Source organism: Lemur catta, chromosome 6, assembly GCF_020740605.2.
Source record: "Lemur catta isolate mLemCat1 chromosome 6, mLemCat1.pri, whole genome shotgun sequence".
NCBI lineage: Eukaryota > Metazoa > Chordata > Mammalia > Primates > Lemuridae > Lemur > Lemur catta.
Genome location: NC_059133.1, coordinates 34845498 through 34871146, shown reverse-complemented (window position 1 = coordinate 34871146; position 25649 = coordinate 34845498). Strand labels below are relative to the sequence as shown.

Below are 25649 nucleotides of genomic sequence, written 5' to 3'. Positions count from 1 at the left end.
CATATCTTACTGTGAAATTAATGGGTATAATTTTTCTTCATTCTGGATTAATATTAATCTCATATCAACTAAAATAACACTCAGATGATTATTATTATAGATGATTAATGATTGATAGCAAAGTATAGTGAAATTCTGAAGAAAGTTGATTTTGAGGGTGTATAAAACTCAAAATACAATAATTGCAACCTATCGGGTGGGTATCCACTTGATATTAGGCACTAGAATACTTATATACATTCCAGAAATGTGCTTTTTGGTGCAAGTGGTTAGATAATTGTTTTAATTTGCTACTTTGTTCATATCTCATGAAACCACGTAATTCTAAAATATTTAAGGAAGAAATTTATCCCAATTTGTTTTTATATTCACAAACAACTATTGATTATCTTTTCATACTTATATGAAGTGTTTGATCAATACATATATTGGCCCAGTTATCCTAAAGTAAAGCTGATTCATCTTAACCCCAGTTTTTTATTTTTAAGTGAAGGTCAATTAAATATACTTTTAAAGTTTCACACAAATAGACTTTATGCAACGTATTGTACATTTAATTTCATGTATCATGGAAAATTTAACATCTCAAAATTATATAAATGTCATTCTAAATTTGATAATAGCATGTTTTCCTCTCCAATCCTTTTTTCCCCAGCTCCAGGAAAAGTGGTGAATCTCACAGTCGAGGCCTTCAACTATTCCGCAGTAAACCTGATTTGGTACTTACCTCAGCAACCAAATGGCAAAATTACCAGCTTCAAGATTAGTGTCAAGCATGCCAGAAGTGGACTAGTAGTGAAAGATGTCTCAATCAAAGTGGAGGACATTTTGACTGGAAAATTGCCAGAATGTAATGTAAGTATCATGGAAGACTTTCTACGTCTCAAAAATTTTATGTAAACTAATATTTTTAAGTTTCTAGCATCTAGATAGTGTATATTTTATCAAAGTGATTATTAGTTATTTGATTACTTGTAGTATTGGGTTATAGTATCATGTTATACACAATTGGCTTTATTGAGGTAGAATACGGGAGGATTTTGGGATTTCAAGAGTGAGAGTGAGCTTCAATTAGGGAGCTCTGGAAAGACTCCATAAAAGGAATAGTGTTTGCGATAGAGCAGAGGAAGGATGGCTGGAGATCGAGTGAGGGCAGCATTTGGGGTGGAGGATACTTTATAAAGCCCTGAGGTAGAAAAGTGTAAGGTGTAACTGGAGAAAAAATAGTAATTCCAAGTGATAGGAAGGGAGAGTAAATGCAAGTTGAATAGTCAAAGTTAAATTTGCAGAGATAGATTTTTTTTGCGTACATATCTTTGGTAAAGAACTTGTTGTTACTCTAGTCATTGATGAGAAACTCTGGAAGTACTATAAATACTTTTCCTAAAATAATTTTGGCAATCTATGTGTTATTATTGATGGAAAAACAGTCAAACAATTATTTTTGTTTTAAATGCTTTAATTTATAGTGGTCTCAAAATATTCTTTTTCAAATTAGGATTTCTAATACATTCATACACGTGCACATACACTCACACCTATCACATGTGCTAGTGGCCTTATCCTTTGAGTACTGATAGAGAAAAAAAATGATGGTAATAGTAAGAAAGTGGCCTATGCTTGAAATTTCATAAAAGTAAAATTATTTTAGTTCTTTGGCTCTTGCACCGTTAACATGAATTTTAAAAATTCTAACTAATGATTTTTCTGTAGTCATGCCTTTATTTTAAGCCTCTTGAAATCCTACTCATAAAGATATCAAGAATACAATAAATATATTCTGTTCTAAAACTATAGCGTCTATGGGTATAATTAAAATCTAGGAACTTTGTCCATAATTTATTCTGTTATAATATTATAGTGCTAACACACACACGCACATACACAATTGAAGAATAATATTTATAGCATAAAGGAAAAAGAAATGAACCACACTTCTCATGTTCACCAAGACATACATTATTTTTCCATTTATATTTATTTTATTTACTAGGAGAATAATGAATCTTTTTTATGGAGTACAACCAGCCCTTCTCCAACTCTTGGTAGAGTTACACCTCCATCGCGTACCACATATTCGTCCAGCACGTTGGCACGGAGTAAGATCAGCTCTGTGTGGAAAGAGCCTATCAGTTTTGTAGTGACACATTTGAGACCTTATACGACATATCTTTTCGAAGTTTCAGCTGTTACAACTGAAGCAGGTTATATTGATAGTACCATTGTCAGAACACCAGAATCAGGTATGGGTTCATTTTTGGTAGATAAAAAGATTTAAATTATTTATAGAATAATCTTTCATTATATTCATATACATCGTTTTATTATCTTCCTTATCTTTCAATAACTTCCCTCCCCCTTGTAATACAAAACAGGCATCCCATCTGGGGTATCTTCAGAGTGCTATACTTTTCTTATATTATAGTGCTAAAATAAGCATCTAAAAGGAGAAAGAAGATTTGGAAAAAAGGATTCTTAAGCTATAAACCATGATCCTAAAATCAGCTTTTTTTTAATTTTATAATCTCAGCAATTTTTTAATAATTATCTTTGCCCTTTTAAATCATCTATAACCCGTACACCCTTCTCTCACTGCTATTGCTATTACCAAATGTGCAGGTAACCTCTGCAATAGCAGAACTAGCATGTGATTAACATTTTAGTATTGGATAAAAACAGTAGCTAAAATATACACCTACTTATATCCTCTTTGCACTGCAGTTTTCCTCATATGTAAATTAAAAATAATAATAGTACCTTCCTTATAGTGGTGAGTTAAATTAAATGAGTGTAATTAGATCTTGTTATTACTATCCAATTATAAGAATATATATTTTTAGGTATGGGCATTTTTATATTTATTTCTAGTACTATATAGGTATTCATGCAAATATATATTTATCTATATTTAAATAGATATAAAATTATGTGGGTATTGATATAGTACCATAATATATCAAGCAACTGAATGCTTGATACTATATTATGATATACATAATATATCAGGTACATATTTTATCATAATATAGTATCAAGCATTCAGTTGTGATTGCTAATTTTTTAGGATAATGAAAATTATTGGTATGGTAATTTCACTAAAGCATAGCATTTTTTCCTAGTGACATAGTTGTCAGTTCCTATTGTTTTTATCACATGTAAGTTTGAAGGTTTTTCTCTTGATTTAAATAAGCATTTTTGAATCGTATCATTTCCTTCTTCCAAACTCCTTAACTTCTTATACAATAAAAAAAGAAATAATCTCATGGAGGTCATATAAAGTGAAATTTGGTAGACAGTAATTTTGTTTTGAAAAAATATTTAATTACTAAATATTTAAATACTAAATTAAATTAGTAAATTTAATTAAAATTGCTTCATTTTAATTAAAAGAAAGTAAAATGTAGAAACACATCTATGAAAAACAGGCTACTTTTAAATGTCATTATTATTTTTATATGTTACCAACATCATATTTGAATCTTCTAATTATAGATTATAAATTTCCCCTTAGAGCAAAATGCAAATATTGATACAAAAAGTAAAAGATTTTTGCCAATAAATTATGAGGGTTACTTCCTTGACCCTTCTACCTGTGTTTACAAGAGAGAAGGTGTTTATCAAGCCACATACCCAGACCTTGTTGAATGCAATCTATATACAGGTATAAATGTTTCAGGACCATGTAACATTTACAGTGAATATATTACAGTGAAAATAGGAATAAAACTTGAGCTATGTAATCATATATACCATTAAATAAAATTAGTAATTGTGATGATCCAGTATGTGTTATTCAAATCCTGCAATTATATTCCATTTTTCCTTTTTTTAAATTAAAAAACCCGTTGCTACTAGTATGACATTTTATTTTCTTTCTCTGACTTTGTGTTTTGTTTTGTGTATTTAATAAGATGTTCTTTTTTTTTTAAATATGTATTATGTATTCATTTTTTTTCTATAACCATTTTAGTGCCTGAAGGACCACCACAAAACTGTGTAACAGGCAACATCACAGGAAAATCCTTTTCAATTTCATGGGATCCACCAACTATAATAACAGGGAAATTTAGTTATAGAGTTGAATTATATGGACCATTAGGTAAGTCTTAACTGGTTTTGTGTTTGCTTTTTGGAGAAGAATTATAAAATATGTTAGTAATATCAAACTCTTTAAAAATATCAGACTCTTTTTAAAAAAGACTCTAAGACTGGAAGCAAATAAAATAAAAGTAATAAGGAAGGTGAATTTTTTTTTAATTTTTTTGTTTAAAAGCATAAATGAGTAAAAGGATGACAAAACATTATCCATGTTCCATATTCCATGTGGAGCACATGAAAGAATCAGAGATAACCCCTCAAGAAAAGAAGTGTTAGGGAAGATACAATTCTTCAAATATTTGAACAAGAGGACTTTGACTTATAATCATGAAGAACAATGGCTTAGATTATTAAATCAGATTTCCATTTAGAATAAGGAACTTATTTCTAATAATTTGAGAGGACTCTCTAAAAATAAGATGGAAAAATCTCTGTATCTTCTGCTCTATTTTTCTGTGAAACTGAAACTGCTCTAAAAAAATAAGGTCTATTAAAGAAGGTAATATGGGCGGCTTTAGAAAGTGAAAAGTCCTCCATCCTTGAAAATAGGCAGGACCTGAGCATCCACTTGTCAGAGAAATTTTGAAGGGTTCAAATAGTATATTGTTTGAAGTGAATTAAGTAAACTCTACAATGTTTTCCTGAGCTGAGTTCCTGTTATTTCAATGAAAGAAGTTGAATTCAAATAATTATCAAATAACATAAATCCACATACTGTCATTTTGGGGGAAGATTTGAAAAAGATACAAAGTTCTAATTCATTTCATTTTGAAATTTCTATGGTATGAATCACATCAGTAACTTTTATCTCTCAGCCCTAAGTGATTTATGCTCCTAAAATTCTGAAATATTTTCACTGCCCCCCCAAAAATGATAGTTTTCTCAACTCAGGCATCCAATACACAGAAACAGACATGGATACACAGATACATCATCTTTCCTGTCTGTTTTTTTTTTCAATATTTGGTTGAAGTACTCTTTTATCTGTGAAGCTGGCTGATAAATCAAGTAAGACATTTAGCAACAATTGCACTTAGCAGCGTGAAAGTGATTAGTGATCTTGAGAAGGACAGTATAGTAGCATATGCAGGGTAAATGTCTGATTGAAATACTTTAAGAGGGAATGGAATAAAAGCATTGGAACAGTGGGTACAGAAAAGTGATGCAGTGAATGGAAGTGGGGAGTAGAGGTGGAGTAAACAGAAGTCACGGGTTTCTTTTCAGAAGGAACATGTAATGCATGTTTATTTGCTGATGAAATGAGGGGGAAAAAGGAACAGTTAATGATATAAAAAAGGTGAGAATCACTGGAAGAGTGTCTAGGTAGGCAGAAGGTAAGATCTTTTGCTCAAATGTAGGGATTGGTTTGAAATAAGAATACAGATAGTAACAAGTTGTAAGGCAGAGTATATGGGTACAGATGCTGGCAAATATCTATTAAATATGTAGTTATGCTAGTAGGAGTCTGTGGTAGATATTTATGATTGATTTAATTTTTCAATGTAATGAGAAGCAAGACCATAAGCTGGGAGTGAAGAAGGGGCAGAAGGTGTTAGATGTCTCAGCAGGGAATAGAAAGTATATAATAATCATCTGGAAGAGTAGAGGATGATTGGACCATTGGACTATGGAAGTTAAGTAAGATGCCAGGCATCATTTAGGGCTCATTTGAGGTGTGATCATGAATAAAGTGATACCAGTCATGGGTTCTATGCTTTTCTGTAGCTCTCTTCCACAAAAGAAGGCAAGACAATTGAAGCCTTATGTAAGGCAGTGATTATAATTGACAATGACATTGAGGTTGGTAAAGAGTGGAAATTAAGTGGTAAGGGACCAAATAAAAGAAAACAAAAGTAAAATAGGTGGTAAAATTAATGGATTGGAGATCCCAGTGGACTTAAAGAATTGTTTGTTTAGGGTTATAGAGTAAGTGAACAGGAGATAGGAAACAGTGGTCAGAGAGAGTTGCATGAAATTGAGATTATGAATGATATGCAGTTATTGGTATTAGTGATGTCTAAGTTATGATTGTGAGGGGGTGGCTGAGACAGGCTGGAGAACTCTAATAGATTATTTAAGAAGAGGTCAGAGTGATTTAAGGATTATCTCTCAGGAGATTAAAATCAGCACAAATTAAGATGGCAGCATTGAATCAAGAGCTAAACCATCCAGAATGAGAGGAAGTGACCCCAGGGCTAGTAGAAGATTCCTGCAACAATGAGAGCTAGTGGATGTCATTGGTGACGTGGAATTTAAAGGTGTGGACTTTTATAAGGAGGCAAGGAGAGTGGTCTAAAGTGGGGCAATGAGGGGCAAGGAGAACACCTACCACACCTGAAGGCCTAGTCACCTGAGAGTGGTGGGAAACAAAAAGACTGCCACCATTTGAGGTGGCTGCAGGGAACAGAAGCAATATTCTTAGGAGAGAGCCAGTTTTCAGTTAGAGCAAGAAGGTGAAAGAAATATTCAAGGCAAAGTAGAAGATTTAAGGAATTTTTCTTATAGACTAAGGAATTTTGTTCAGAAGCTAAACTAGAAATACTTTCTCAATATATCCTCTTATAGGAGAGAATGAGACTAGCATTTTAATTGAATTGAGTGTAAAATACTGTCACTATTTTTATATTGATAAAATCTAATGTTTCCCTTTTAAATATGCCAAAAATAAAATGGTAATTCAGTAGTGCTTTATGATTTAATAAAAATAATTTTAAACACTATATTTTCATGTTCTTTCCATTGTTTTAATTAAATTGATATCAATGTACTATTAAGTCAAATGTTTAAAATATATTCACTTTTGATATTATAATAGATCTTACAGCATAGATTAACCCTTGAATCATTGTCCTTGGCTCTATGCTTAAATATGAAAATAATTACATACTTGATTAAAAAAATAATCCATGGGTGTCTTCTACTTTTTGCAGGACGGATTTTGGATAATAGCACAAAAGACCTTAAGTTTACATTCACTAACCTAACACCATTTACACTGTATAATGTCTTTGTTGCGGCTGAAACTAGTGCAGGGATTGGACCCAAGTCAAATCTTTCAATATTCACTCCACCAGATGGTAAGAACTTCTCCTTTAGAGAGTTAACGAGGTGTTTTTTGATATACTTGTGAATTGTATTGAATTGGTAAAACACAGTATTAGCAGTAATTTGGTTTATATTTACTTAATTCGCTGATACTTCCTTATCAAATTACTACCTAATTCATTATGAACATGTGTTTGTCATGTCATTAAACCTATAGCATGCTTCATAATAAAAGGGACCCAAGATCAAGCAAGATCAGGAAATACCACATGCAGTATCACCCTGATAGAGATTCAAAATAAATTTTAGCAAAACCTCAGGAAGTCATGAGATAAATACATTTAACATTGTTCAACCACATTAACATGAAGTATTTTTTTCTCACAGAACTAGTGTTCAGAGGAAGTCCTATATTCCCAATGCTTATAACAAAATATGTTTATAATCAAAAGGGTATTCTAAGCAAGTGAGAATTCCTGGTGGGCACATGATACAAATTTACCAGCATTTAGTAAATGCTTAGAATTTAGTAATATGAGAACAATATTTCTCCTCAAGAAAATTTCCTATATGTATTTATTAAACATTATTGTTTTAGGTGAACTATACTTTTAAAAAAAAATGTGTCCGTACCATTTCATCACATACTTCCCTGGTCCACACTGAACTTGCTAAATGTCTCAATTTCTATTTAGGGATTATAATTATTGGAAAAAATACAATAATTTCTTACAACACATTAACACTTGAAAAAGTTTTCAGATTTTTCAGATCATACAGTATTTATAAGTTAAATATACACACTTGTGCAGGCACACACACACCCATACACAACTAAAGACTGGGCATATATTTATCAGATAAGTCATTCAAATGTTTGACCATTAGAGGGCAGCAACTATTAGGAAATTTTGTACTTCTACCCCTTCAAAGAAATAACCCTTGATACTATTTTGTTGTAGAAAGAACAAAAAAATTATGTTCTATCTATTTCAAATGAGAATCCTAATGTGTATATAGTTTTAATATATGGGTTAAGAAAGAGATGTATGCTCATAAGGAAAATGTTCTCATTTTTGTATTAAAATTTTACCATTGTGTTTCTATCAGAAGAGTCTTGGCTTTGTGTGGTTTCTCCATTAGACCTTAAGTTTCTCCCTATTTCCACCTACAAAGTACTCTTAGGCATTTATCAGAAAACTAGATAGATTTAGGAATAGCTATCAAATACAGCAAGCCCTGGACTTTGTATTTTCTCAGCCAACCCAATTTACCCACTAATTTCTATTCTTTTTATAGCATTAAATAAATCCTGAACTTTTGTCTTCTTTCATATCCAGCTGATTTTGGTGCTTCTAAACTGAACCCACAATTCAAGGTTATTGTTTATTGTTACCTATATCTTTTGACAAAAATAGGGAAATGATAATACACATGACACATACAATGCCATGTTGTTTGTTTTGAATACCATTTAAGCACTCATTTCCCATTTTTTCTACATTTTTTATTCACAAAATAAGTAGAATTTTAAGGCTTTTGTTAAATACATTTAATATTGTCTATTTCTCACACCCAGTCATTTTGAATAAATGACTCTATTTGCCCTGTATAAAAGGCAATTTGTTCTGAGTTCGTCCTACCATCTTCCTGAGCCCCTCACCATGAAGACCACACCCTGGTGGCTCTTAGAGAAGCCTACTGGCAACAGGTAAGATCCATTAAAGGCAAGAGTGGCATGTTCCTTACATCCTCATGTCAGTCCTCCTCCATGGAGTTCTCTGGGGATGGCTCAGCCTCAGGAGCTGCTTCAATGGAATGCTCTGGCAAATGCAATAAATGTATCTTTCTGCTTCTGATAATGCTAATTAGTCCTGGTCCCACTAATTAAAACTTTGAAATAAAGGAGTCTTTAAAGTATATGAGTACAATCTAATAATTCATTAGAACATTACTTTCAATTAAAAATTGGTATCATAATTTTAGATTATCTTTTTTCATTTATTAATATAACAGGGTTCTTGTACTCTAAGGTTACTCGATTCATTTTCTTCTCCATATTTAAAAGTAGTCTATAGTCTATTCAAAAATAATTAGGACTAGCTTGCTTCTTTTAAATTAATACCATTTAAAACAACTGGGGTTCTAATAAATCTCCAGATATTCATAGAAAAATGTTGTACTGACCTCTTTTATAGAGCATGATATGTGCTATCACATTACAGTAGATTTGATTTCGTTAACATTGAGGATGTCATGGTCAATAGTCTACTTTGATTACCAGAGAAAATGAACACCCTATTGTTACAACAGTTCTCCTATATATTTATTTCCTAAGGTTTCTATATGCCTTAATATTTAACTGAACGGATTTCTACACAGGTATGTAGAAGAGATGATTTTGGAAAAAAATGATAATAATTTCCCAGATTGCAAAATATCATAGAGTTGCCTATTCTAAAATCAAATAGAGCTGAAACAATATTTTATTTGTATGAGAATAAAAAAATAAATAAATTTTATTGCTTCACTATTCCTTAATAACTTTTCTGTCACAGTGTCAAATATCTTATAAGAATTTCTTAAAATTCACAATTTCTTAATAGCAAACAAACTATTAAAATTCTTATTTTCACCCCTCCCCCATAAATAGACTATGGAAATGAAGACTTTTGTCCTTAGTGATTTCAACTTGTTATTTTCTGCAAATGGTAGCAAAATCTTTGCAGGAAAATCACTGAAAACCTGTCAACTTTGTGGTTTTTAAGATTTCAATGGCTTTAGTTTTTAATACATTTAAAAAATGCACTTCTGGTGGGCATTTAATTTGCTAGATAATGGCAAACATGATTTTAATGTATTTTCTTTTACACCAATGCCATTTGTCTCCATTTCATTTCTTCTAATAGCTTTTCATTTGAAAATTTCAAACCGTTTGGAATATTTTTTACCAGTTATGTGTCTACTCAGTTTCTCATTTATTAGTAAAATTTATAAATTTATTAGTAAAATTTATAAAATTTATAAATGTTTCTCATTTATTAGTAGAATTAGTAAAATTCTCAAGTATTGAGTTGAGAATGACTCTTAGGTACTCCCTGTGGACAAACACCTTCAAAAAAAATCATTTTTGTCATTTTCTAGCAAATTTATCATTCAGCATCAATTTTGATGGTAGAGACAAATAGCATTGGGGTAAAGGAAATATGGAATACTTTTTATCAGTCATATGTCTACTCCCTTTACCATTTATTAGAAAAATTTATAAATGTATTGACTTCAGAATGACTTTTAGGTAGTCTGTGTGGATAACACCTTCAAAATTGATGCTGAACCATGAATAATTGCCTTGTGTATTTGATGTTCTTTAGTTAATTTTGTATCAATATTAAAGGAGTTTTATCTAATCCATACTTCTCTGGTTTCCTCATAAGAATTTGTGGTCTAACAGATCAAGTATCTTTCTAAAGACAAGATACAATGCTGTCTACTCCATTTCCTTTATCCCCTAAGCGTTTTATTTTTTTTTAATAGGAAAAAGAGATAGGTTTACAGTCATTATTCTTATGTAAGTTTGCAGTAGATTTTTAGGGTAATGGAGAACCACTTAATCTTTACTTGGTTCATAATTTTAGGCATTAGTGTTATGGGCCAACACTTATTAAGTTATATTAAGAAATATTACAAATTAAAAGATAAACAGTGTCTATTATAACTCTTAGGTTTGGTTAGCAAAATAAGGGACAGTAAAATAATTTTTTTCCTGCTATACTGGGTAATATTTGATATTCTACCACATTAATGTGTTGCATAAAATGGAATTGACCATTTCATTTCATTTTCAACAGGCAGGGTTCAGTTGCCTGATTAATATGATCAAATACAGTGATTAAGCTGGTTTTTCCAGTTGAGATTCTATGTCAGTTCAAATTAAATAGAAAAAAATATCAGATCTTTTCTGTGATTTATGTTATGCAGTACTGGTTAAAGTTTTGTCTACATAGAGACTGCAAACTAAAATTTTAAAGAAAGATGGAATAGGAGCTCTTCTATTTAAATAGTCATGTTAATTTTATATTATACAGTTAATTAGAAAGTTCCACCACCTTTAAAAAATGTACATTGGTAAATATAATGACAGAAACATAAGTGCTAGGTGCAGTATGTTTTAAGGAAATAAAACTTTGTACAAGAGAGGTGACCTTGTGTAAAGGGCTTTGTGTATCTCATTCCTCCTTCTATTCTCAAATGTCTAAAACAGTGATTGTATGATGAGTGCTCAGTGTGTGGAACAATGAATCAATGACTCATGATTGTCACAATATTTAGAGGGTCTTTACTAGTTACTTGATGGAGACAAAGAAAAAGCTCTCAATTTATTGGCTGAAAACTCCATATAGTAATAGTTTATTTTGTGGCTAACTGAAATCATAATTATGTTCACTAGTTATAAATAATACTTATGGGAGTTGTAAAATTATTTTTCAGTTCTTTTCTGTTGTCTTTAAAAGGAATGGGGTCACTCTTCTCTGTTCTGTTTTTTTTAAATTTATTTTTCATTTCAGAATATTACAGGATTCAAACACTTTGGTTATATATATTGCCCTTGCACCACCCAAGTTAGAGCTACAAGTGTGCCCAACTCTCAGACATCACGTATTGTACCCATTAGGTGTGAATTTACCCATCCTCCCCCTCCTCCCCACCCCCACCTGCCTGATGCCCTGTGAATGTTACTTCCATATGTGCACCTAAGTGTTGACCAATTAGTACCAATTTAATGGTGAATACATTGGTGCTTGTTTTTCCATTCTTGTGATACTTCACTTGGAAGAATGGGCTCCACCTCCATCCAGGATAGTACAAGGGGTATTAGGTCATCATTTTTTATGGCTGAGTAGTACTCTCTGTTATACATATATCACATTTTATTAATCCACTCATGTATTGATGGACACTTGGATTGTTTCCACATCTTTGCAATTGTGAATTGTGCTGCTATGAACTTCCAAGTGCAGAATGTCTTTTTTATAGAATGTCTTTTTTTCCTTTGGGTAAATACCCAGTAGTGGAATTGCTAGATCAAATGGTGGTTCTACTTTGAGCTCTTTGAGATATCTCCATATTAATTTCCATAGAGGTTGTACTAGTTTGCAGCCCCACCAGCAGTGTAAGAGTGTTCCCATCTCTCTGCATCCATGCAGACATTTGTTGTTTTGGGACTTTGTGATAAAAGCCATTCTCACTGGAGGTAAAGCAACATGTGTCTCTTCTAACTGGTATTCATTAAACCCATACCCCTGCCAAATATCTAGCTTAGGGAAGGAAATGAATTTAATGTGTGACCAAATCTGGATCATAAGCGATCATATTTTTATGTCATACTTTCTGTTTCTTGAAGATTTTAGAAATTTAAAAAATTCTCTTGAACCATTTGTTTCTTACAGTAACCTTGTATACTAATAGGAAAGCAGTAATTATACCCATTTTCTAAATGAGAAAAGTGAGGGTTTCAAGGAGGAATGGACTATTCATAATTACAAATTGAGCTATAAACAAAAATGTTCAAAAGCCCAGGGCATGTTTATCTGTGTGTTCCATTACTCTTATGAAACTGGGAAGTTTCCTACGTGTCACTCTTGGTGACTTTATTACTAGAACTTGCTTTAAGTACTTTGTGCTTTGTCTTAATCCATTTATTAGTTTGTTCCTATTTTTCTTTACTACTGCCAAGAATGAGGTCACCTGAAATTTGAAACCCACATGACTAATTTAAAAATCATCAGACAAAAATCAATCAACTCTTCAAACAATTTCATGTACTAAATTAAAAGACAGCCTAATTGAATTTACCAACTAAATTTCATTGTATTGAAAGTTTTCTGGATATTATATTTTGGTCTGTTAATATAATTTTTATGAAGCCTTCAAGATTAACTGGGCATTAATCATCCCCAAATAGACTGCTTCTCAGAGAAATTATTTTTATTATTTAATTTGTTCTGAATAAATGTTACGATATTTGGATTTTGGAAAATTATTCTATGTTATTGTTGGGGAGAAGGAACCCTCAGAAGGTTTGCTGAAAGATTGACTCACAAGGCAGCAGATTAATAAGAGAAATTACAAATTTATTTACCGTGCTCATGGGGAGAATCACAGAGTGATTACTCAATATCCCAGTAGGGTCCAGAAGTTTCTATACCCTCATTCAGAGGGGAGGGGAAGGTGAGGAATATAGGTGATTCTGTTTAGGGGCAATAAATGGTTACTAGGGAGGATGAATAGATACTTGGGGGAATGAATGGATGGGGAGAAACAGACTGGCTTGAAAATGTTTCTCTTTGGAAATTAACTTAAACTGAGAGACAGATATCTTTAAAATGCACTGGGCCAGGCCTGGTTCCATTCTTGATCTTCTTTCCTGCAATATATTGCGATACCAGGGAGGGGAAGGAAAAGCAATTGTTCCTTTGGATAGGTCCATCTGGTTTTATGCAGATAGAGGGAAAGTCCTTTCCAAGGCCTGTTGATCTCTAAGGTCCTTTAATTCAAAATACTCTATACCACGGAGTCATATTTTGGGCTGAAATTCACTGAGCTCCTTCATTCTCCTGTTCCTTATTTACATTTTGAGAACAATGTTTAGAAATTTAGACTCTTATATCATATTTAATTTTTAATAGATTAGTAAATTGTTTTAGTCTATTTTTAAATAGAATTTTGAAATGTATTTTAAAATTTCCTCTTTATTCTTTTTTTTCTTTCTTTTCTTTTTTTAGTTCCAGGTGCAATATCTGATTTACAGCTTGCAGAGGTAGAAGCCACACAAGTAAGAATTACTTGGAAGAAACCACGACAACCAAATGGAATTATTAACCAATACCGAGTGAAAGTGCTAGTTTCAGAGACAGGAAAAATTTTGGAAGATACTTTGCTCACAGGGAATAATGAGGTATTGCATTTTCACTTCACTTTTTGGTGAGCTCTTTCTGCTTGGCACTGGCCCTGATAACTTGGAAGACTTACCAGTACTCAAACATAAAATATTTGACAACTTCCTAGTACAAAGTGAAGTAAATCTGGGACATGTTGATAATCCAACTAGATCATATTTTATTTTAGGCCATATATTATTAGTGAGGTGCCATTATTCTTTTAAAATTCATTTTTAGCATATGAAAAATGTTAATTGAGCAATTAAGCATGACTAAAGGTACTTCCATAAATGAATATTATTATGCTAATTTAGTTAATGAATTATTTGGAAACTACTGTTATGATTTAAAACTTCTTCAAAGGCTGTGTTTGCCATTTGGAACAGTTGCCAGTGAAAGGCACAGTAATTTTAGTTGCTGTTGTTAACAAATGTTTATGTCCAATTTGGTCTTGGCAAGCTAAATTTCTCAGAGCTGCCACATGTTTTTTTTAAAAAAACTCATTTGATTAAAGAAATCACATAACTAAATAAAAGAGATTTAAGTCATTTTATAGTGGATTTAAAATAAAAGGACCAGGATCTTTTGACAATGTGTTTGCTTCTATCCACACTGGAAGTTTTCTTTTTTTCCCTGTGTTTCTGTTAGGAAGTACAGACAGCACTGATTTTCCTTCACTGTCTTCATTCACCTCAGCAAGGCAGCTGTTTACCTGTGTGTGAGGACCCTGTAAGCCTCCAGACTAGTCACACGCAGATATTGCCTCCTGGGGCACTCAAAGAGTAAACATACTTAGGATGACTGCAGCAATCACTGAGCCTTAGAGACATACATGACAGTTATTCAGCACCTGGCTTCTGCTGTTTTGCTTCAGAATTACTGCTTCTTCTACCTGTGCTGTTATTTTCCCCTACACATACTGTCACTCTATTTCTAGGCCCAGCTTTCCTCTACTTCTGGCACTTACCTGGACATGAAAATTGACCTTACCATATGCTCAATGCACTCTGGCCACCTTGGACTTACCACTCCAAGGTGTTCACCATTTCCAGCCCAGGGTTAAATTTTTATCCTGTGTTGACACCTTTCCTCTGTGCAAAAGATGTTGAGTTATGCCTCTGATACTCTAGTTGACTGCTCAGGCAAAGAGCAAAAGCTTAATTAACCCTTTGTTCTTGCTGAGAAGGTTTTAAATTAGATAGATTTCTTAGGACTAGGTGACAGGTATCCCACTTCTGCTAATGATATTTATTGAAGGGGCAACTACACCTGTCTATCTCTTGTGCTAAGAGGTTCTAGAATCTTCTTTGCGATTCTGCCTCTATCTGGTCTGCAATTCTTGTGACATAGTAGAAAGAACATGAGCTTTGAAGCCATACAAATCTGGATTCAAATCCCAATTTGGTCCCTTATTGGGCTATACAGGAAATAAGTTAAGAGTACAGAGCCAGGCCGGGCGCGGTGGCTCACGCCTGTAATCCTAGCCCTCTGGGAGGCCGAGGCGGGTGGATGGCTCGAGGTCAGGAGTTCGAGACCAGCCTGAGCAAGAGCGAGACCCTGTCTGTACTAAAAATAGAAAGAAATTATCTGGCCAACTAAAAATATATGTAGAAAAAATTAGCCGGGCATAGTGGCACATGTCTGTAGTCCCAGCTATTCGGGAGGCTGAGGCAGAAGGATCGCTTAAGCCGAGGAGTCTGAGGTTGCTGTGAGCTAGGCTGACGCCACGGCACTCACTCTAGCCTGGGCAACAAAGCGAGACTCTGTCTCAAAAAGCAAAAAAAGAGTACAGAGCCAGAGAACACAATACTTGGGTTTAAACCCTGGTTCTGCCATTACTAAAGAACTAGCCCTGGAGAAGTTGGCCTGATCTGTATGAACTCCAGTTTCTTCTTCTTTGAGATAAGGATTATAACCCTATAACAAAGGGTTAATAATGAAGATTTAATGGGTTAATTTGTGTAAAGAGCTTAGAACTGTACTAACATATAGTAAGTGCTGTACCAAATAATTGTGACTTCTTGTGATTATTAATCTTGGCATTGGACCATTTACCCTAGTTGGTACTCAACATTAGTTCCCCTATCCTCTCTCAATAAAAGGAGACATTATACTTCTCCTTATCTCCTGTGATGGTATCTTTCTTCATAAATTCAGGCCCATTTCTGGTATTTCTGATTCTCCATGTGACTGGTGTTTGGGTTCACCTTTCAGGATGACGTGTGGAGACAGATATGGTAGAAGCTCTAAATCCAAATGGCCCTGGGTTCTTGGGCTGGCTCTGCTATGTTCTAGGTCTATGACCTTGGATAAGTCAACTTTTGGAGGCTTAGTGCCTTCATTTTTTTTTTTTTTTTTTTTGAGACAGAGTCTCACTCTGTTGCCTGGGCTAGAGTGCCATGGCGTCAGCCTAGCTCACAGCAACCTCAAACTCCTGGGCTCGAGCAATCCTCCTGTCTCAGCCTCCCGAGTAGCTGGGACTACAGGCATGTGCCACCATGCCCAGCTAATTTTTTCTATATATATATTTTTAGCTGTCCATATAATTTCTTTCTATTTTTAGTAGAGATGAGGTCTTGCTCTTGCTCAGGCTGGTCTCGAACTCCTGAACTCAAACAATCTGCCTGCCTCGGCCTCCCAGAGTGCTAGGATTACAGGCGTGAGCCACCACGCCCGGCCCCTTCATTTTTATAATAGGGGCTTATATACCCACCTTACATGGTTGGGAGTAAATGACATAACAGAGAGAACCACTAGCTTAGTGTTTTCATTTATCATCCCTTTCCTTGACCTTGCTACCTCTCTCAGGATGAGGACTCTCTCCTTCCATTCACTATTAATTTTCTCAAAGGGTAACCTCCATTCCCTGTCTCAGGAACTCTTTAAACCCTTGAAATCTTTTTAGCAGTCACCAGTGACCTCCTCAGTGTCAAATACAATGACTAAATATTTTTAACCATCCTTGTTTTCCTTATCTCCTCCAAAGTCTATCCCTCTGCCTGCCTCCTTCTCACCCAACTTTCTGGCTTTTGACACTATCTGCTCCTTAATACTTCCTCCACTTTTATATACTGTGACTTCACCACACGTGGCCTTGCACAAGTAAAAATGAAGAAAATAAAGCTAGCTCTTGCAACTATTTTCTATCTTCTTTATAAAGGTATTCCAGAGAGCTTTGTTTCCAGCCATATCATAACATTTCACTTTGAGGACCTCACAGTTTCAGTCGCTGCTTCCTCCTTGTACGTCTCTTTTGCACTGCTTCTGCCCTGAGCTTTCTCTCTTACGCTCTGGATTCCTAACTGCAACCATTTGTTGGAAGGTTCTGCCAGGTGCATTATCTCTAAATTCATTTCCCTCCATGAAACAAAACAAAAATCTTCCCTGAGATAATGGGGCCTGGTTCATGATGGGAAGGAGAAGGTGAAGTTGGGACGAGGAGCAGAGACTAGACAGAGATCTTGGGACAGCGATGGTGACCTGTGAAGGTTCCCACAGTACACACAAGAAGAATATCTTCCTGGGCAATGAATAGTTTCAGTGGCCAAAGAGAGACTGACTTGAAGCCTCAGCACCAAGTGCCAGGGGTAGAATTCCCTAAACCCTTGGACTGGGCATACCACTGATCTCTGACCTGAAGGCATTGAGGGGGAGCATTTATGACACTGCTGTACGTCTGATGTTTCTCTTTTTGTATAATGACATCATTATCCTCTCCATCATGGAGGCTTGAAACCTTGAAATTACCTCTGACTTAGGTTCTGCTTAGCATTTAATAGCCACTTAATATTAAGGCCGATTATTTCTACCTCCAGAGTGTGATTTTCATGTCTCTATTTTATCCTGTGTCCCTACCCCAGCTCAGCGTTACATAGTCTTCTTGGCTGGACTACTGCTTTTAATCTCACTATATTAGTTTTCCATCATCATGTAACAATTCTCAACAAATTTAGCAGCTTAAAGCAATTCACAGTTATTATCTCACAGTTTCTGTGGGTTGGAGTCCAGGCACAGCTTACATGGGTTCTCTGCCTAGGTTCTCATAAGGCTGCAATCAAGGGGCTGGCTGAGCTGTGTTCTCATCGGGAGGCTTAACTGTAGAAGAATCCACTTCCAGGCTCACTCAGGTTTTTGGTAGATTTTATTTCCTTTTGGCTGTAGAACTAATGGCCCTGGCTTCTTGCTGGTTTTTGAGCAGAGACTACCCTCAATTCCTAGAGGACCCCCACAGTTTTTTGCCACATAGGCTTTCCCACAGTGGCCATTTCCTTCATTAAACCAGCAAGCAGGGTCTAACTAATATAATCATGGGCGTGACATGCCAACCCCTTTGCATTATTCTATTGGTTAGATGCAAGTCACAGGTGCTACTCAACTCAAGAGAAGGAGATTATACAAAGGCATGAACAATAGGGATAATGGGTATCTATCTGGGAGACTAATCACCACACTCTCCCAGCCTACTATTTTTTATACTTCACACACCTATTAGAATAATCCTTCCAGATGTAAGTGTATGATTTGCATTATAAAAATATCCTAATAAGAACTGAAAACAGATGGGGAAGGTGTGTATATATCTCCTTAAGTAAGCTAGCTCCTCATTATCATAACAGAAAGTCAATAGGTCCTAAAGTAAATGAGTATTAACAGAGCAGTATTAGCATATTATTTAGTGATTTTAGAAGTAAATACCATAAGAACTGAACACAGGAGTTAACTAAAGTATTATTTCTAGGGTGTGAGGCTTGGAGCAGGAAGAGTATGAACAAGGAATTATTTTCATTATAAATCCATCATCTTTCCCTTGTTTTTTGTAGCCATGTACATATACCATGGTGATGAAACTTTAAAAAATCCTTCTGTGCTAGGCTTGATCTGACCTCATCACCCTTATTGGAATTTTTTTTCTGTGAACCTCTCAGAATTTATTTGTTCCTTAATAAATTGGGATTATTTAAATGAGTTGAAATATATATTAGATTTTACCTTCAGTATTTAGACAGATATTTAAAAAATACATTAGCAAATTGAATCTCAAAGTTTGAGTATTTTTATTTCAACTTCCAAACTTACATATGAATGTCATCTATAGCATTCCTAATAAATGATTGCAAATCTAGGCTCTGCTAAAATATTGATCAATTCTGATTATAGGGTATCTACCACCACAAAAGCAGCTCCTGTTCTATGAGCTTAAAATCATTCTTCTTTATGGTTCCAGAAGCATCTATTTATTAAGTAACTATGAAGTTTTAGGTACTCTCATAGGCTCAGAAATACATAGATAAGGAAGAGCCCACTCTGTTCTTGAACTATTTTGAACAGAAATATTTGCCCTTTAATGTTTAGCAGGTGGTCCCAACTCTCCTCCCTAGACCAATACGGTAGACTATAGTGACTATGAGCCTGGGATTTGAAACCAGGAAAATTTGTTCTACCTCTACTATCACTAGTTTTATGAACTCAAACAGATGACTGTAAAATGGAGATAATAATATCTATCTCTTTGGGGTATAATGAAGTGAGATCACATGGCTAAAAGTGTTTAGCACTCTGTTTGACACATAGTAGCTTAAAAAGTTAGTCTTTGCAGTAATAACAATAATACACAACAATTTAACTTTTTCTCACTGAAGACAATGGTTATAATTTTCCTAAAGCTTAATATCCTCAGTTTTTCATTAGTAATGGTTTCTAGGTCCTTCATATCATGGATTACTCTCAACTGAACACAATTTCTGTATGAAGGCACCATCAAATTGATATTAAATGATCAACACTTATTTGCACATATAGTAGTAACATTCATTAGGTGTCGGGCAGGTGGGAGGCAGGAGGAGGGGATGGATATATTCACATCTAATGGGTGCGGTGTGTACCATCTGGGGGATGGACATGCTTGAAGCCTTGACTCAGGTGGGGCAAAGGCAATATATGTAACCTAAACATTGGTACCCCCATAATACACTGACATAAAAAAATTAAAAAAAAACCCTAAAGCCATCTCTCTATGGACTGCTCTTTAGTTGAATTTCACACTGAGATCTCATCTGCTACTTGTTCTTCTATTAGGAAAATGCCTTTTCTCCAGCAGACATCTTGCTGTCTAGTGTTACAGAATTCTGAGATTCATGCAGATACATCTTTCATCCAACATATTCCTTGAGTATATCAAAATTTCTCACTGGTGAATGTGAGAAAAAAGTCAGCTAAGTACTTGGCCAGTTGATAGGAATGAAGCTGAGGACAGAACCTGATAGTAGTTTAGGAATGCCTTGGGATAAGTTTACTTTATTGAGCATTAGGAATATAAATGGAATCAAGCCTTAAAGATTTCTTCACCCAAATAATGTGTTAAATGATAATGTCCTTTAGGAAGCTTCCAGGCATGTGCTAATTACAAACTTTTCTTTTTACTACTTCTTAATAACAGCATAAATCATGTTATAGCCTATATTAAAATATAGAAGCATTTCTTAGGAATAAGTTAAACATTTCATTAATTCAATTCAGCAGGCCTCCACCTAGTCTAAATTGATAGATATAATTTTTTTTTTAATAAAACCACATATGCTATAATGCTATTATTACATGTAAAATCAAGTTGGTTTATTCAGGTGGATTAGGAATTTAACTCTGAAGACTTCTTATTCTTTCATGTAAATTCCAAGAATTCCCGGGTAGCATATGCAAGGCCTTTCATGTTGATGAATTGTGACATTCCCTAACTCAGTGGTTCTCAGCCAGGGGCTATTTTGTTTTCCAGGAGACATTTGGTAATCTCTGGAGACATTTTCATTGTCACAGGTGGGAGGATACTTCTAGTGGGTAGGACCAGGGTTGCTGCTAAACATCCTACAATGCATGGAACAGCTCCCCAAAACAGAAAATTATGTAACATAGAATGTCAATAGTGCTGAGATTGAGAACTCTGGACTAGCTCAATGAGTCCAAAACAATTAGGCATTATAATGGGCTTTTCCCCCTTCTATTTCCCTCATTTGCATTCCTGCTTCTCTCTGCCCCTTCCCATTACTCTCTTAAATTCTAATTCTTTCCTGTCACTTTTGCTCTTATAATTATTACATTTTTCTCCTTTGAAAACCCTAACATCTAATCTAATGTCTTTTTAAAGAGGCGAAGTGTGAGAAATGTTCATGATATGGAACACTTAGTGACCATTTAGTAACATTCTGGGTTGTTGCAAAACCAATGATTTTCAAATCATTGAGCTAGTTATGGAGGGTTTTTCCAATACCAGAATTTGAGAGAAATTCATAGTCGAAAGTATTCAGGTTGACTCTTATGCTGAAATGACAGTTTGTCAACAGAAATGCTTAACTGAGGTAATTGATGGGATACTATGGTTTAACTCAATAATTTATTTGACACGGGGTAGAATATATTGAGAGATTTAATGCAAAATTTTAGTTCAGGAGGAAATTCTTTGTATTACTTCACTATTCCTTCTACAGCACTTTGTACACTGTAGATTCTCCAAGGGCGACTGATTGATAGTGGAAACAGCTGTGTGGTTTGGGCATAAACTATTGACTGGAATACCAGAGCATTTCTGAATTATGGGTTTGTGATCCATGCCCTCCCTGATTTCCCTGTGGGGGCAGAGCTGAAGTGAGTTGTTGGAAGACAGAAGACCTATACCTTGTTCCACATAGGGTTCCCTACCCAGAGTTCTTTGTCACAGTGTTTGTGAAGTATATCTTATGGGTGTTCTCTTGCTGTTCACCACAACACTTTTCTGACTAAAGTTGTAAGAAGATTTCGATAATTTTATTTTATAAATATTATTTTTGGGGGACTGGAGATTTTTTAAATCATTTATTCTTTTATCTCTCAGAAAAGTTAATATTTAAATAACTTACTTGGAAGATAGTTAAATTAACAGAACTACTCTGAAATTTCTGAGCATCTATGATTGTTTTGTTTGTTTGTTTGTTTGTTTGTTTGTTTTGAGACAGAGTCTCACTTTGTTGCCCAGGCTAGAGTGCCGTGGCATCAGCCTAGCTCACAGCAACCTCAAACTCCTGGGCTCAAGCAATCCTCCTGCCTCAGCCTCCCGAGTAGCTGGGACTACAGGCATGTGGCACCACTTGGATCCAGTAATTATCAGTAGTCGGCCATTCTGGCCCCAGTTGGTTCCTATTGTTGTTGCTGCTGCTGCAGATGTACTTTAAAATAAATTTCACACTTCACCTCATTTTGCTGCTATGTGCCTAAGCATGAGTATCTAAAAAACATGGACATTTCAATACAAACAATAATTCCATGATCACAATTAACAAAATTTCTAATATTGTCTTAGTATCATCTAATACCTAGACCGTATTCAAATTTCCCTGATTATCTCCAAAGCCTATGTTGACAGGTATGTCCTAATTAGAATCCAAAGTCCACATATTGCACTTGGTTGTTAAATCTCTTAAGGCAATATTTTCTTTGATTAATATTTAGCCTTTTTTCCAAAGTTGACATTCTACACAAATATCTAATTATTTGGTAAAAACACCTTTTTCCCATTTTGTTTCAATCAATTATGCTGGGTGGGAATGAGAAGAAGGGAGAGAGTCGTCTTGTTACCTCAATGAAAAGCTCCACTGTATACATCCATAATCTGTTCCTGATGTTCTTACTTCAATATCTGCCACTTTGGTGAACTTGACATGTGTGAATTACATTATGAGATCTAGGAACAATTGCAGTTGCTTAAAATATTCCTTAGTTCCAGAGCCTTGGATAGGTGTACCATGAACCTTCCTTGAATACTATTACTATGCAGTTTTATTCTTGTCTGTAACTTCTCTCTATTGTAGATAAACTACTGTCATTGATATCAATATATATCAAGCAGGCATGGAGGCCTCTCACACCTCATATATAAGTGAGGACACATAAATAGGGAAGCAAAACATGTTTTAATACATCAGTATGCCCAGAATATTTACCTTTTGAGGGTTGAGCAGTTAAAATTTCAGTCATGAAATCTTTGTATTAGAATATCTAATCTTACCATAAAGAGACAAACCAAGTCCAGAAACAAGTAAGTATCTGCTTCTTCCCAAAATATAGTATTGATCTGTTAAGAAACAGAGTGATCACAATGTGTTAAAATGACACAAGGTTTTGGTAGCTTGAAATGAAATCTTGGAATATAAAGAAAACAGGGAAATAATGTATTTTTAAAAAGCATGATTCCAAAGTTGCAAGTTTGTTTTTAAACTAATAGTTGATTTAAGTCATCAAGCATAACTATCACAAGCAGTATTTGTAAATATCTACTTTTAATTACAGTATATAAATGACCCCATGGCTCCAGAAATTGTGAACATACAAGAGCCAATGGCAGGATTATACGAAGGTTCAGCAGAGATGTCTTCTGACCTGTACTCACTTGCTTCATTTATGTACAGTAGCCATCCATATAATATTTTTCCTGCCAGGAATGGAGCTGAAGACCAGAATTCACCAGTTGGTAGGCAAAACTTTAATTTTCTATAAAGTGCATTTGAACAGCCATGCTAGATACCAAAGATATGAACCTTAGCTTAGAGTTCAACCATATTATTAATGGTCCATGAGCTGGAGTCAGATTCTTTAACTGTCGGATAACCTCATGCAGCAAATGGAAATGCCACACAGGCAGAAGCTGGCCCCTCCTAACCCATTTGACCTTCTTCCTAAAGAAAGTAGCACCCTAGAGTCTCTGGCCAAGCTGCATAGACAATCAGTTATTACAGTTGCCAAAGCAGGTGTGATGGGAAGGGATTAACATATCTTCAAATCATTTACAGGCCTCACACTTTCTACAGCTTTTGACTAATAGGTTTTCAAATGTCACTAAAGGTAAATAGGTCAGAAAGTTACAACTCTAGTGCATGGTGTGATAAACAGGTGTAGGTGACCCCAATGACGTGGTGATGTCATTAGTGTATACACTTGCTCTTCAGTGTCAATGGCTCTTATTGTTTCTAAAAGGAGAAAGTCATATATGGCAAATTAAAAATATTTGGCTAGGTGACACAGATCTATATTATCTCTCTGGTTTTTCTAAAATGTTAAGTGAGAAGAATATTGTATTTCACTGCCTTTTTTCTGATTTTGTATTTGTCCCATTCTAAATTAGAAGTGTTATTCTATTTATGGCAGAATTAGTAAAAAATATCACATGACATACAATGTACGTTTATTTCATTTAGTGATTTGTTTTTATTATGCAAGGAAGAGTAGGGGCAACACTAAAAATTAAGAAGCCTATGATTTCTGGTGCAGATGTTTCCCTAAATACTTCAAGTTTGGCCTAATTGCTAATTAACAGTTTTGCAAGCACAAGTTCTAAATAAAGTAAAAATCTAACATTTAAAATGTTCAGGCATATTTATGTGCCAGTTATCCAAGGATGCTTGCTTTCAAAAATTATTGGGTTAGTGAATGCATGGTGAATTTTAAGTCCAAATAAAACTCTCACTTTTTAACTCTTCTGTTAAAAGCTAGTATTGATTCATAATATTTCAATTTTATATTATTATCTAGTCTTTCTTCTCAGAAAAATTCCTAGCCAGTCTCTTTTAGTTATATTTCTTAAAACACTAATCTCATGTTCCAGAATACTGAATAGTATATAGAAACTAGCAGAACTATATTATGAGCACAAAATGTTTATAGATATTATTGGGGGTATTAAGAACTCCTAATAATATTCAATATGATCTTTAAAATTAATGTTTTATATTTACTATTAATTATATACCTACCTTTAGTATAGAGGAGCACATGGAGAGATTAATGAATCATATGAAATGAAGTTTAAGATTTCACTGTGTAAACAAAAATATTTCTATTATGAATCCAAACACTTTTTTTTTTTTTACTTATTTCAAATAGTAGCTACAAGGAATCAGTATATCACTGACATTGATGCTGAACAGCTGTCTTACGTTATCAGGCGACTTACACCTTTCACTGAGCACATGATTAGTGTATCTGCTTTCACCATCATGGGAGAAGGACCACCAACGGTTCTCAATGTTAGAACACATGAGCAAGGTAAGAATGTATTTCCTTTGAAAGAATCACCTGCAAATATTGCTCTTGCATTCTTTTCACTCATATTAATTGTTTACTCTTCTTTTCAAGTTCCAAGCTCCATTCAAATTATAAATTATAAAAATATTAGTTCTTCATCTATTTTGTTATACTGGGATCCTCCAGAATATCCCAATGGAAAAATAACTCATTATACAATTTATGCAATGGAACTGGATACAAACAGAGCATTCCAGATGACTACTATAGATAACAGCTTTCTTATAACAGGTAGAACAAAAAGTTCATTTTTTTACATTCCTATTCTGATGGCAAATATGCATCTCTCTATGTCTTAAACATTTCAGGACAAATACTGTATCATTCCAGATTTTGTTGTTTTATGGTTCCAAAAATATCTTTTAAAATACTTGCAGAAAAACTTGATTAAATGTGTTTTTCTTTAACTATATTTACCTACAAAGAAATAAAAGGCATCCGATCACAGGTTTCATAGAAATTTAT

General features: G+C 34.3%; 1 protein-coding gene across 1 annotated transcript in view; it reads left to right on the top strand.

Moving 5' to 3' along the window:
- The window catches only part of PTPRQ (protein tyrosine phosphatase receptor type Q), a 189965-nt gene that overhangs the window by 4666 nt on the left and 159650 nt on the right, over window positions 1-25649 (top strand). Inside the window, exons 5-12 of the mRNA XM_045553305.1 lie at window positions 656-855; window positions 1994-2243; window positions 3971-4099; window positions 7029-7175; window positions 13926-14098; window positions 23394-23574; window positions 24984-25145; window positions 25236-25415. Coding sequence (XP_045409261.1) covers window positions 656-855; window positions 1994-2243; window positions 3971-4099; window positions 7029-7175; window positions 13926-14098; window positions 23394-23574; window positions 24984-25145; window positions 25236-25415 — 1422 coding nt within the window. The remainder of the gene's footprint in view (window positions 1-655; window positions 856-1993; window positions 2244-3970; window positions 4100-7028; window positions 7176-13925; window positions 14099-23393; window positions 23575-24983; window positions 25146-25235; window positions 25416-25649) is intronic.